This window comes from Paramormyrops kingsleyae, chromosome 13 (assembly GCF_048594095.1).
Source record: "Paramormyrops kingsleyae isolate MSU_618 chromosome 13, PKINGS_0.4, whole genome shotgun sequence".
Classification (NCBI taxonomy): Eukaryota; Metazoa; Chordata; class Actinopteri; order Osteoglossiformes; family Mormyridae; genus Paramormyrops; species Paramormyrops kingsleyae.
The window spans coordinates 16,110,699-16,124,290 of record NC_132809.1 but is presented as its reverse complement, the minus strand read 5'-3'; the positions used below and the strand labels follow the sequence as shown (position 1 = coordinate 16,124,290).

Genomic DNA, 13,592 nt, shown 5'->3' with positions numbered 1-13,592 from the left:
GAGCAGCGGCCTTGGCTGAGCGGAAATGCTTGTTCGCGATGCTCCTTGACATGCATGATGTGCTGAATCGTAGCCAGCGCCCTGTGGCACAGGGCGGACGCCTTTATTGAACTGAAACTGGGCTCAGAACCAGAACAGGGGCCCCTTGGGAAAGGCAAGCCAGAACCCAGTGTGAAGGTTATCTGCAGGCCTGCCGCTGGAGATCGTTCCTCACGGCAACAACCCTGACACTGGGAGACAACAATCCTGGGCCGCTCTGCTTCCCACTGGCTCGGATTAAGAATAAATTATAATTTATGGTCGTAATCTGCGATTTAACAGAATATTGGGTGACCAAGATCCATGCATCAGAATGCGCATTTGTTTCCATTACATTATTTCAGCTGCCAAACAGTGGGATCCGTCACGGAATAGCTGTAGGTCATACGACGGCAACAAACGGGGGGTTTATTGGTCCGGTAGGAGACGATTCCGTGTTCCGCTGAGGACACAGTGTGCAGCCATCCGCCACTCAGTGTGTAGTGGAGCTACGATCACTTCATGACTTAATGAGACGCGTTTCTGTGATATACGTCTGTTTTGGGGGTTTGCAAAGCAAAATGTTTCCAGAAGCCATCACCTGCACGTAAATTTCATGACGTATTAGATTCAGCTCAGGGGTCTGTGAGCTTCGTAATCCCGGGTCGGATTAAGAGTATTAAATGTCCCTGGGAAACAATGCATGACAATGCAGACAGAAATGGAGCAGATTGGAGGCTCACGAGATTCAGAAATGAACCTAAAGTAGGGAAAATGTTACATAGGCTATTCATGAAATGCCATGTTAAAAAATATTAAGTGTATTAGATTAAACGGGACTGAAGGGGGGCAATTTGGGGGAGGGGGTTGTTCTTCTTGGTGGCCTTAGGCAAATGTCCAAATACCCATATGGTTAATCTGAGCTAGGCCATGATGTGGGCACACCCCCATCAGCGGCCGTAACCCCCACCCCATCATAGCAACCTTTTTATCTACCTTCGATATTTCAGTGCTGAATTATGACTACGATCAGCATGGCATCCGAGTAATCCTGGTAAAGTCAGACCTTACTAACTGGGTGAGGTTAAGGAACTGGATTTAATTTCTGTGTGTGTGCTGTGTCAGTCCCCGAGGCCACATGAGTACCCGAAAGACAACTTAAATATGTGAAATTCCAGGACGTTCGTCAGTTTGCTGAGCGGAATAACGGCCAGCAGCTCCCTCCCTCTGCAAACACGCTCTGGTTAAAAATTTGGTCTGATTTAACGCCCCCCCCCCCAAGAGCTAACGGCCATGACGCAGGATGCAGCTGCAGGCTCCCAGTCCCCTGCCTGTCTGCACAACCCCCCCCTCCAAATTAATAATAGACCAGCCCAACATCCTCAGTGAGTCTTGCCCCCCCAGGTGGGTTCCAGGCCCCTGGACCCCGTGCACAGCCAGCTGCGGGGTGGGCATCCAGACCAGGAGCGTGCACTGCAGTCAGCTGCACTCTATGGACCCCGAGGATGCAGTGACGCTGAGCGACGACCAGTGCGAGGACTTCAAACCATCTGTGCTGAGGGCCTGCAACCAGGTGGACTGCCCCCCCTCCTGGCAGGTAGAGGAATGGCAACAGGTGAGCCCGCCGGCTGACAGACGTTAGGGAGGCGAGGGAAGCCCTCTCTTATGATTGGTCGCTTGACTCCGGGACTCCTCTCTGCAGTGCTCCCACACCTGTGGGGGTGGCACCCAGTCTCGCAAAGTCCACTGCAAGCAGCAGCTGTCCACCGGCGCATTCCACAGGCTTCCAGATGCCTCCTGTCCTGAGGCCAAGCCTGCCTCCCACAAGCCCTGCGTCCGCACACCCTGTCCCCCGCAGATGGCTGGTGGAGACTGGTCCAAGGTACTCAACCATCACCTTGTTCCAGGCAATAGTTCCCAAAACTGCTAAAGATTTGGCTTCTATACCTTCTTGCGAGTTTGAGAGGAAGTTCCGTAGTTGCTTGAAGGAGAATACAGCAGCTGATTTGCTTCAGTGAAAATGCATAAAAATGTGCTGTAAGTCTTTCTGGAAAAGTCCAGCTGCTAAGAATACAAGTGATGTAATATTATATAATATTGCTGCTGTTGCGCTGAAACACGCCGGTGCGTCTCGGCCATTCCCTGTGAATTTTCTGGTATCACCTTGACAGTGCTCTGTGAGCTGTGGCACAGGCGTCCAGCGGAGGGAGCCAGTGTGTCGCCGGCTGTCGGCCACGGGACAGCACGTGATCCTGGCCCGAGAAGCCTGCGGGGGCTTGGCCGCTCCACCGCTCATCCGGGCGTGTCGCATGAACCCCTGCTCCAGTAAGCAGCCTGCTGCTCTTATCGCTATGGCGATCTGCCGTTGCCGTGATTTTCTGAATGGATTCCTGGGTACCAGAGCCTGGCTGGGTGCTAAGCGTGCTTTTGGGTTTGATAACAGCCCTCCTTCTCGCTTGCAGAGCCTCCGAAGGAGGCGAGTCACAGGCAGCCACGCATCCTGGGTGTCCACCGCATCTACATCCAGACCAGGCAGGAGAAACGTGTCCAGCTCACCGTGGGCGGGAGGGCCTACCTGCTGCCCAAGACCTCAGTGGTGATCAGGTGCCCCGTGAGAAAATTCCAGAAGCTCCACATCAGGTGGGAAAAGGACGGAAAAGGCCTGCTCAGCTCTAGGCGACTGGGCATCACCAAGTCTGGCTCGCTGAAGATCCATGGCCTGGAATCTCCGGACGCCGGGGTGTACCGCTGTGTGGCTGGGCCGACCTCCGAGACCTTCGTTCTGAAGCTGACTGGGAGCAATAGGCTGGCTGAGCCATCCATGGGGAGGGACGTAGAGGCCGAGCACGGCGGACCACTCACCAAGCTGGACCTCGGGACCGAGGCGAGGCAGAATGGGAGCCGAGGAAATGAGCTATACACGATGGACAGCCAGGTGCAGGACGAGGCTCTCCTCCAGGCTGTCCGGGGCTACCTGACAAGCTCTGAGTGGCCACGTAACAAACATCTGGAGGTCCTTCAAGGCGGCCACAGCTTGGAGCCCCGGCAGTTTGCGGAGCTGCTGAGAAACATCAGCCTGGCCGGTGAGCTGAGCGTAGCCACTCCGCTCAGCGAGCACCTGGCCGCATCAGGGGTCTGGACCAGCCCCAGCGGGAAGTCCATCGACAGGACGTCCAATCTGTCAGAGACCGCGAACGGAAAAGCCGCAGGCCAGATGCCCCACCAATGGAGAAAGCCGGTCATCATCCAACCGGATCCCCGGCCTCTCATGGACTTTGAGGAGGGCATCCAAATGAGCGCCGGTCAGAACGCCATTCTGACCAATGCCACCCGCAGTGTGACTCTGCTCTGCACGGCGCACGGATTCCCAGAGCCCAGCGTCACCTGGACGAGAGATGGGCAACCCCTGCGACAGACAGAGAGGTGAACCCCTATTGGGTGTAGCTCTGATCTAACCAAAGCAATGACCTTCGCATTCAAATTTGCATGACAAGTTTCCACCTCAGATACATAGAGCCTTGATTATTTGGTTTCTTAGTGGTGATTTAATTATGCTGAAATAATCAGTGTGGATGTTCCAACATCTTATCCAAGGCGTTTAACTCCTGCAATCCATCAGCAAAGATGACTTCAGGACTGGCGTTTTGTGCAAAACATCCGTTAATCCATCCGTCTTCCAGTAGAGGGTCACAGTCACGCTGTAGCCGCAGGCAGCATGAAGCACACGGCAGGGACACTTAGACTGGACGCCAACATATTAGAAACCATTTTGGCTGTTAGCCCTTTGTCTTGTTTTCCTGAACGTACAACATCTCAGTGTTACAGAAGTTGCTCTGATTTATCTGGCAGCTCTTGTTTTGGTATCTGCCCAATGGAAATGATCTGACCAGCAGTTCTACTCATTTGAAACAATAAAAGTCACTGTCCACGTTATTTAATGGCCAAACGTCATATGTGCTGTTTATGCCCCAGTTTGCTCTCCTCGGGGGGGGTTTTCAGTGGCTCCCGCCAGCGTTGCTCTTTTTCCCTAAATGCTGGACACTGAGGATGGGAGCAGTGGCAGAGACGCACACGGGCGCCGGACATCAGGGCCCGAGAAGCGGCACCTGATGATGGCAGTGGCACTGCGTTACACAGCACTCTGCCGGCGCCGGATGTTTTCCACTGGTGCAGTGAGAGCCGTAACTCAGCTGCGTGTAGCTCTGACATGAACACTGGGAGGACTTCTAAGCTCGGCAAGCTGAGGCTCACGCCTGGTTTCCGTTAAGCTGCCCGCTTCAGTGACCCGATCCGTCGGCCTCCCCCGGCTCTCAGCCTCCCTTTGTACCTTCGGCGCCACATCTGCCCTCCGGCGAGCCGCTTTTATACCCAGGGTGATTCGCCGCCCACTTCTGTAATCCTTGCCCCCCTTTCAGTGGCGCTCCGCCTCCGTTCGCCTCTCCCAGCCTCCTTTGGGCCATGAGGCAGTCTTCTCGGGGGAGCCTGTAGCGCTGAATTATGGTCTCTGGTTTCAGCGGCTTCCCGCGCAAAAACCCCGTCTGACTGTGCCAGGATGCCGCCGGCGCTGGGCCGCTCCGGCCAAGCGGTCATCAAACGCGCGGTCAGCTCCGCCCTCGGAGGAGGCCACGGAAAATCTGAAACGTCAGCGGGCAGAGAGGCCCGCTCCCATTGGCCGCTGACCGGTGCATTTCGTTACAAGTCATTTGAGTGTGCCCCTCTGGTGTTAGATCACCAATCAGAAAGCCGGATTTTAGCACCTCCCTGCCATGACATCATCAGCGCCCGCTGAGCTGTAATTAGCCCTGACACAACCATGCATGTCATTCAACAGAATCCTTATATATGGTCTTTTTTAAAAAAACTTCTGAACTCCGTTTGGATCGAATTCTGACTTCTTATGATGTTTAAACCTTATGCTGCCATGATTAATCATTTTTAATTGCACCCTGTGGTTGAAGCTCTAGGGCTCGTCAAATAAGAATACACCCATTTCTGCTATGAATTTCCGAAATGCGTGTTGGCTCATATGGGATTGGTAAATAGGGGAAAGATTAGACTATAATGCCAACCTCACTCTGGCTTATATGTGATTTTATCCCTGACACATTTGCGCTTTGCGTAGCGGAGTAGGACACCTGAACGTTTTCATCCACAGAGGATTTCATTTGATTCTCAGCTCAGTCGGCCCATATGCTGTGGTCTGAAAGTGCTCATTTTCACAAAATCTGCTCCATTGCTGTAAATATGAGCGAACAAGGTGACAGGAAAGTGTTTGAGAAGATTTTGGAGATAAGATTTTCAGCCAATGAACATAAAAGAACAGCTTTAACGCTTGAGGAAAAGCTGGATCTTATAAAGCTCTCTGAATGCGATGGCCAGGCGTTTGGCTGGCTTCCCAGTCATATGCCCCAACTCTGTTTTTCCTCATAAGCCCTGTTATTTGTATTGCCCAGTTTTGCATGGGAATGAGAGGTTTCACAAACACACACACACACACACACACACAGGTCTTCCTATCTAAAAGGGGACTTTTGGCACTTTTACGATTGCATTTACAGGTTTTTATAAAATTGAGGTTATCCAAATGGAAGAAGTGTTTCAGGTTTTACCTCACTTTGGGGACATTTTGGTTTGATTAGTTAAAGTCAATGACATGTTGATTAGCTGTACGAGGTGTGCTAGTAAAATACAGGCAGTTAAACTAGGCAGTTGGAGGTTCAGCAAGTTCAGCTCACCAGCTTCAGGAAGCGTAGAACTGGTCACTGTGCAGACCTTTGGCAGAGCTTCTGCTGCCAGTGACACTGCTCCAGCTTCCATCATCCAGCCTATGAACATCTCTTGGTGAAGTTCATTAACATTGTTGTTAAGGGACTCTGGATGTTTCAGCTGACCCGTGACCAAGGGCTTGTTAGGGCAGCGGCAGTTTGTGGCCAGATGGGCCGATGAAATTCTATGCCCTGGATAATCAACATTAAACTAGGAAGTAAAGCCGGGTACGTGACTGAGCACAGTTACTGGCAGCTCTTAGATTTCTTTGGAAGACTTTCTCTTCCTTTGTTTCTGCACACGTGCTGAATGTGCAGTACACCATCCCTGTGGTGCATACAGCTCTTACACCATCCCTGCTGTGCACGCAGCCCTTACACCGTCCCTGCTGTGCACGCAGCTCTTACACCGTCAATGCGGTGCACGCAGCTCTTACACCGTCAATGCGGTGCACGCAGCTCTTACACCGTCCCTGGGGTGCATACAGCTCTTACACCGTCCCTGCTGTGCACAAAGCTCTTACACCGTCCCTGGGGTGCACGTAGCTCTTACACCGTCCCTGCGCTGCACGCAGCTCTTGCACCGGCCCTGCGTTGCACGCAGCTCTTACACCGTCCCTGCAGTGCAGACACCTGTTAGTCTTGTCTGCAGTTGTGGAAAAACGGAAGATGTCCATCGGTACAGAAAGCAGTTTCTCGGGTCCATGGTAGAGTTTGATAAGCCAGTGTAGACGATGGTAGCAGCCTCAAGCCTGGCTTTGTGTTCCTGTGACTGCTTGTGATTTCCGGACACTCTGTCAGACTATGAAGGGATGCTGTTGAGGGTCCCCTGTCCCAGCCTGTCCCCGGGTGCCAGGAGAGATGCTGGACACACATTCGATAACCGTGTTGCTGGCACGGCATGATTTTGGGATGACGACTAATGTCCGTCTGGTTAAAGTCTGTTTTTCTTGGCTCTAGGTTTTATTAGGCACGCAGTATTTCACAAAAATATCCACATAAAAGTGACGAGGACAGTGGCCAGGTGGGCCTACTTCATGTCGTTCATACGCCGCATCTGTGGCTTGCAGCCTTAGAATTTCCTGCTGTTGTCAGTGCCTGATGTGTGCCGGCTGCACGATCGGTTCCCCGCATGCGCGCGCATGCACACTCGGAGAGACGCCATGTTACTGTGTGCCGGCTGCACGATCGGTTCCGCGCATGCGCGCGCATGCACACTCGGAGAGACGCCATGTTACTGTGTGCCGGCTGCACGATCGGTTCCCCGCATGCGCGCGCATGCACACTCGGAGAGACGCCATGTTACTGTGTGCCGGCTGCACGATCGGTTCCCCGCATGCGCGCGCATGCACACTCGGAGAGACGGCATATTTGCTGTGTGCCGGCTGCACGATCGGTTCCGCGCATGCGCGCGCATGCACACTCGGAGAGACGGCATGTTACCGTATGCCGGCTGCACGATCGGTTCCGCGGATGCGCACTCGGAGAACCGATCGTGCAGCCGGCACACAGCAAATATGCCGTCTCTCCGAGTGCGCATGCGCACGCATGCGGGTAACCGATCGTGCAGGCAGCACACATCGGGCACTGACAGCTCTTAGCCAGTGTTGTGCAGAGAGCTGTATCAGTTAAAGTGACCCTTGACCTTTTGCGCGTGTCATTTCCTTTTTGTCTCACATTATCTAGTTTTATCGCTCCTAGGACTTGGGGGGCTCGGTTTAGCTCTTTCTGTTTGTTGAAGGAGAAATGGCATTAGCACAACTGTGTCCTGTCAATAAACTGTGACTCAGGTCTGTTTTAATCGGTTTAGTTTACTTTTAAATTGAATGACACTCAGAGGAGCAAAAATGCATAGTTCCACTGGATTTTCCTGTGATGGATTCAAAAATTTATATCCCGGAAGGAGTTTTGCTTCATACCTTAAAATAATTGTCATCTGTTAAATTCCTGTTTATCCTGACAGATGTCCAAACTCTGGTCTTGGATGGAGGCAAGGGGGGGCGGGGGGGCTCCCCTTAATGACCGTAACATAACGGCATTCTGCTCAGGACTGCCAACTCTTTCTTTCAGCGCCCCCTCCTGGCGGCAGAGCAGGTTGATAGAGATTACAGAAACTTGGCTAGGGACTTCCTGCAAAAGCACCGAGGTAGGATCAGAGAATATGCCCCTCTGGTGTCATGTGGGTTTTGGGTTGAATCACGGGACAGAAGATGTCCTCCTGGTGCACTAGGGGCAGTTTGGTTGGGTAAACGGTGACTTCAGGTTGGGAGATGTACATATATACTTTAATAATTTGGTGGTATTTTTGAGAAGCTTTGGATCACTCGTGGAAGAAGATGCTGAATTCCAGAAGAGCTGGAATGTCTGACTGGGCAACAGAAAGAGTAGCTGGGCAAAGCGGACATGGGAACGTCGACCTTTGACCTGCAGGCCACTGGAAGCATTATAACTTGGCAGGATGAGGCTTTCCACCTGCCACCAGCCAATTCCATGTTCCCCCGTGATTTAGAGATCAAGAGAGGCGGACATCAGGGTCTGGGGGGGTAAGGGCTGGTGATTCATGCCTGGGAAAAGCAGCTTCTGGATAAAACACCCCTTGGCCAACTGTGCCGAATTTGTTCTGTCATCAATAGACTTTGTGGCCTTGCTTTTGTCTTTGTTGTCTGTCTCAGGGGCTGCTGGGAAGGGTGGAGGACTATGATGGTTTGACAGTCAAGCTTTAGCTCCCAAACCTGACTGCTGAGTGTTGATTCTCAGGCTACAGCTCGTGTCATGCAGCATCAGCAGTGAGTGGTGCACTAACTAAACACAGAAACAGTCCTCGAAAGAGCCTGGGTCCAGTACGGTGAAGGTGGGCAGATTTTTGCCGACACTTAAAAGAGCCAGAAAATGAAGTTTAACTGAGGTGACAGAATTAAATATTTTCCTTTGAGAAAGAGAAATTCGAACTGCGGTTTTGCTTTGCATTAGAACACCTAAACTGTTAAATGAGTGCAGCGGACAGCAGGTGGCGTCTGTGAGCACTGGTCACTACTTGCTGAGCTCTGTCTCCTGTCTCAGGGTGTCGCTGGATGGCACGGGGGTGCTGCACATCTCGAGCCCCAGCGTGGAGGACCAGGGAGTCTACCAGTGCACTGCCACCAATGAGCTGGGCTCCAACACCCAGAGTTCCCAGCTGTTCATGGCCGGTGAGACCTACACGCTGAATTGTGGGTAACACAGTACCGGGGCGGCAGATGGAAATGGGCTCAGATCCCCCAGGCAGCATTACTGACTAACTGAGTGGATAATCATTTCAATTAATATAAAACTGCATTTTTTCCTTTCATCCAAATCAGTCTGACACAGATTTATTCGATGTAATTGCTGAAGAATGTGAAGTATTTTTCCTACGTTTTTTTGCCAGCCTCTTTTGCCAACTGACATCCATGTGTATGTTTGCCAGAGTCCATTATAAATAGATTAAGATGAAGGTATTATAGGGTCACACTGAATAACTAAATATGTGCGTGGCACAGAGCCCCCGGTCATCGCTGCCTCGAAGAGCGACGTATCAGACGCCCAGAGCAGCGTACTGCAGGTCGTCGTCGGGGGCAGAGTGGCTGTGGAACCAGGGGCCAACATCTCTCTGCTGTGTCCCGTCTCAGGTGTGTCTGGAGAGTCGACAGGAAGGGGCTGTGTCTCCCGGTTCCCGAAATCCTCCCTGCTCTTATGTTCACTGGTGGTGAGAGATCTGTGAACCCTCATCCCAGAGTGATCCTGGGGATAATCCACTTTAAAGGATGTGTGCAGGAAATACCAGCATCAGAGTCAGGGTGAATGATGGCACCATGTGCTCTCTCTGTTAGACAGGAAGTGCCAGGTTAGCAGGGAACTCCAGGGGATGCCTCTGCCCCCTTTCTACTTTGTGGAGGGGGGGGGGGGGTGCAGGCTGTGAAGTCTGTTTTTATAGTGTATGGGAGAGGAGGTTTTGCGCAGAAAGCCTTCCATGTCATTAACAGTATAACAGCCAGTATAACCAGCAGCTCCTGTTTGTTACTGGTTTCCTGGTCACGTTCCCGTCTCCGGGATAAGCAGACAGGAAGAGTCTCTTCCTGGGATGATGGTATTAGGCGGTCCAGCTCCTCCACCACCCAGGACCGCGCAGTTCTGAGGGTATTCCCAGAACTCACCAGTGCCCAGGGGCAGGACCCCCTGTTCGACTGACTGGAGCATCCGCCCTCTGGCAGCGCTGTGAGGTGGCATCTGCTCCAGGTCACGTGTGGCGTGGCAGGCGGCCTGAGCCATGTGGTCCTGGTTAGCGAGCCGCGCGGCTCTTCAGCGGTGTGTGTGTGACGCCGGCACTTTGCTCCGTGAGCGGGTTCACAGAACCCGAATCTGTGAGTAAAGTAAGATGAACCACGTTTCTGTGTCTGTCCAGGTGAACTGTCAGCGAGGAGCACGTCTGCTGTGACATGTAAATGAGTGTGACGGTGTGAGCACAATGGCGTGACCCATGTCCTGCGCATGTCCTGTGACAGGCATGCCCCGGCCAAACATCACCTGGAGCAAGGCGGAGGGGTCGATGAACCCGAACGCCGTCCCCCTGCCTGATGGCTCTCTGCTGCTCAGGGAAGTTTCGCCTGATGAATTCGGGACGTACTCCTGCACTGCCTCCAACCACCATGGGGTGGCGCTGGCGTCCAGCCACGTTTCTACGATTGGTATGTCCTGTCTGGCTCAGTTGGGCAGTGAGGTGCCCCTGAGATGTAGGTGGCTCTAGATCCAGGGCTACTCTGTGGGTTCACCCCAGGTCTCATACTCAGCTCAATCAGGCAAACGCGTGAGCCTAAAGCTGGATGGTGTACCTACAGAAATAGAAACAACCCATTTCAATGCGTCTTGTTGAAATATGTATAACAGGAGCCTGTTGTCGTTTGTCCAGGACCCGCCACTAGGGGGCGCCATCTGCAGCAGATCGTGAGCCACAAGAAGGTGCTGATGGCCTCTCGTTCAGGCACCGGCATCGCTGTCCGGCGTGGGGATGTCCTGCGCATAGGTGAGCCCAGGCCTCCTGGCTTTTTATCATTATACTATAATTCATTAGGCTTCTGTGGTCTCAGGCCACTGGGGTCGGGTGGGTTTAGCTCAGGGAAACTCAGTTGTTTTTCCCAGTGGTCCAAATTCCATCAGCCACATAAAGCCATTGTGGGGAGGGGGGGGGTGTCCCCTCAGTAAATTTTGCAGTTTTGCCACTGCCTGTATATTTTGCTGACTTGGGGATCTATGTATGTTTATCAATGTGCAGCCCAAAATTATAAAATTAAGTGAACTGGAATCTCTAAATTTGAGTCATACTAAATTATAATGTGTCTGTGAGAATCTGTGTGTGTGTGTGTGTGTGTGTGTGTGTGTGTGTGTGTGAGTGAATGAGCGGTCCCCATAAGGATATGTTTACCCTACACGTGCGTGCGTGTGTGTGTGTGTGTGTGTGTGTGTGTGTGTGTGTGTGTGTCCTGCAGTTGTCGCCCTGTCCCCTGCCTTGTCGGTACTTTCTTGGATGGCCTCAGTGACCCATTATAAATAAAGATGGATGAAATATTTCTCTCTGTTATTTACACACACAGCATCCCCAGGATTTATCTGGGAGAAACATTCAAGCTCCTTCTGATTGGCTGCCAACCGCAGCGCTGATTCACTTACCAGTCCCCCCCCCCCCTTCCCGCCTGCCCCCCAGGGTGCCCCATTCCTTCAAGCTTCGCGGAGCCCATCAGCTGGTACTTCCACAATCGGAGCTTGCAGGAGACCCCCGCCCTGCGCTACCGGACCCTGGCGGAGGGCCGGGTGCTGGAGGTGGACACACTCTCCGGAAGGTTCCAGGGAAGCTACGTCTGCCAGACCGCCGGCCGCTCCCATTCAGCGCTGGCCCAGATCCACGTCAGCGAGGAAGGTCTGTGTGCCATGCGCCGGTGGTGGCTTTTGATGTCATCGCTCATTAGCACCATTCCTTCAGCGCTAAACGGCCGCGGCGGATTCCAAGCACTCGCTGCGGGTCTGGAGCCTTTTATTTAGCTAAATGCGTGTCATGGGGGCAAAGGAAAACAGCCACAGGGTGCTTCTGCACATGAGATGCTCTTCTAAAACATTTGTTTTGAATGTTCCTTTGTTTAAGTTTGGCGGAGGTTCCTCGGTGTTATTCTGGCAGGGGACAGCGGGGGGCGCTGTTTGATACCGTCATGGGGCATGTGCCTTCCTACCACTGCCGTGGGGGCCCATAGACAGCCATTTTCCATCACTTACCAAGGTCCTTTGAGTCATGTCAAGGAGCCAGCTAGCAGCCTTAATTAGCATTTATTATAGATAATTAAAGGTCAGAGGTCAGGTTGGCGGGATTAATTTGAGGCCAGTTTGAGGCCATGTTCATGCTGTCAGAAGGGAAGCCAGGTCTTCTCGGCCCACGCTGCCTTGGGTGAGTGTGGGGAGGGACCCCGGAGAAGCAGCGGGCTAATGGCTGAATGGCCATGTGCCCTCGGCCTCCCGCCCAGAGGCCCTGCAGCCCCTGACCTCTTCACCATGTGATCTTATTACCCATAATCTGAGACTGTGGTGGCACTGTTTGCAAAGGCACATCTCTGTGCTTCAGTGCTGTTTTGCCATTAGCGCAGATGATGTTTGACTGTGCACTGTATCATCAAGTGTCCCCCTTACTGTGCAGTGCGACCCCATGACTCTCTCTGTACACTGTGTGACACTGACTCACTGGGCAACCCTGTGACTCTCTCTGTACACTGTGTGACACTGACTCACTGGGCAACCCTGTGACTCTCTCTGTACACTGTGTATTCAAATAATATAAAGTATTTGTTCTCACCCCAACACCAGCTGGTGGCTGGGTAGTCTGGACTGTACAGGGCTGTTGAAGATCAGTTTGTGTTTTGTGAAGTTTCAATCATTTCAGATGAGTTATTATATTATATTATATTTTTCAGAATAAAAGTGCTTGGATAATTTGATCTGAATAATGCAAAATAAACATATTTTGGGAAAGTGTACATTGTACTGTTGGCGTGTTGGTGAATGTGGAGCTGGGATGGGGATAGATATCATCCCGGTGACTCCCTCACTGTGTGACTCTGACTCTGTGACTCTGCAATGAGCAGTGTTCCACTGGCGGCCGGGAGTCTGGACAGCCTGCAGTGCCAGCTGTGGACACCGAGGGCTCCGGTCCAGAAGGCTGCGCTGCACTGGCTCTGGGGGTCAGGAGGTACCAGTGGCTCTTTGCCAGCATGTCCCTCAGCCGACAAGCCAGACTCAGCCGTGCGGCATGCGGGACTGTCCCCCCAGGTACGCCCAACAAGATCCACCCCCTCCCGCCCACACACACACACACACACACACACACACACACACACACATCTCTGCTTCTGAGCCTATTTGCTAGGATTGTCAGCTCTGTAAAAAATGCGGTTTCTTTACAAATGAGGATGGGTAACTTCTCTGTCATCTCACCACTCGGCGATTCGTGGCCAGCCTGCTAACCCCGACCTCCCCCCCCCCCAAACGTGAATTATCCCAAAGGACTGTTAATGAAGCCCAGATTTCCCTGCTGTGAACGGCAGCGGTCTTTCCGTAGAGTCAGGGGGCTGAGGTTTAATCGTTAAGAAAAAGCTTAAGAAAAATATAAGTCACGGGCCGGACAGGAGCCTGTTTCCCTGGTTACGGGTGCCCGTGCCAAAATCATCATCTTACCGTCCTCAAGCGGACCGATACTCACACTAATCGCAGTGTCACTCGGGTCTGTGAAACCGCTGCAGGTCGTTTCCGAGACCT

At 52.5% G+C, this 13,592-nt stretch overlaps 1 protein-coding gene across 3 annotated transcripts in view; it reads left to right on the top strand.

The window, feature by feature from the left end:
• The window catches only part of LOC111846760 (ADAMTS-like protein 3), a 70,154-nt gene that overhangs the window by 51,394 nt on the left and 5,168 nt on the right, over nt 1–13,592 (top strand). For all 3 annotated transcript variants that reach the window (XM_023817307.2, XM_023817306.2, XM_023817305.2), the window contains exons 18-27: nt 1,423–1,633; nt 1,721–1,900; nt 2,190–2,343; nt 2,481–3,441; nt 8,844–8,971; nt 9,302–9,430; nt 10,304–10,486; nt 10,708–10,821; nt 11,500–11,712; nt 12,923–13,106. In XM_023817307.2, coding sequence (XP_023673075.2) covers nt 1,423–1,633; nt 1,721–1,900; nt 2,190–2,343; nt 2,481–3,441; nt 8,844–8,971; nt 9,302–9,430; nt 10,304–10,486; nt 10,708–10,821; nt 11,500–11,712; nt 12,923–13,106 — 2,457 coding nt within the window. The remainder of the gene's footprint in view (nt 1–1,422; nt 1,634–1,720; nt 1,901–2,189; nt 2,344–2,480; nt 3,442–8,843; nt 8,972–9,301; nt 9,431–10,303; nt 10,487–10,707; nt 10,822–11,499; nt 11,713–12,922; nt 13,107–13,592) is intronic.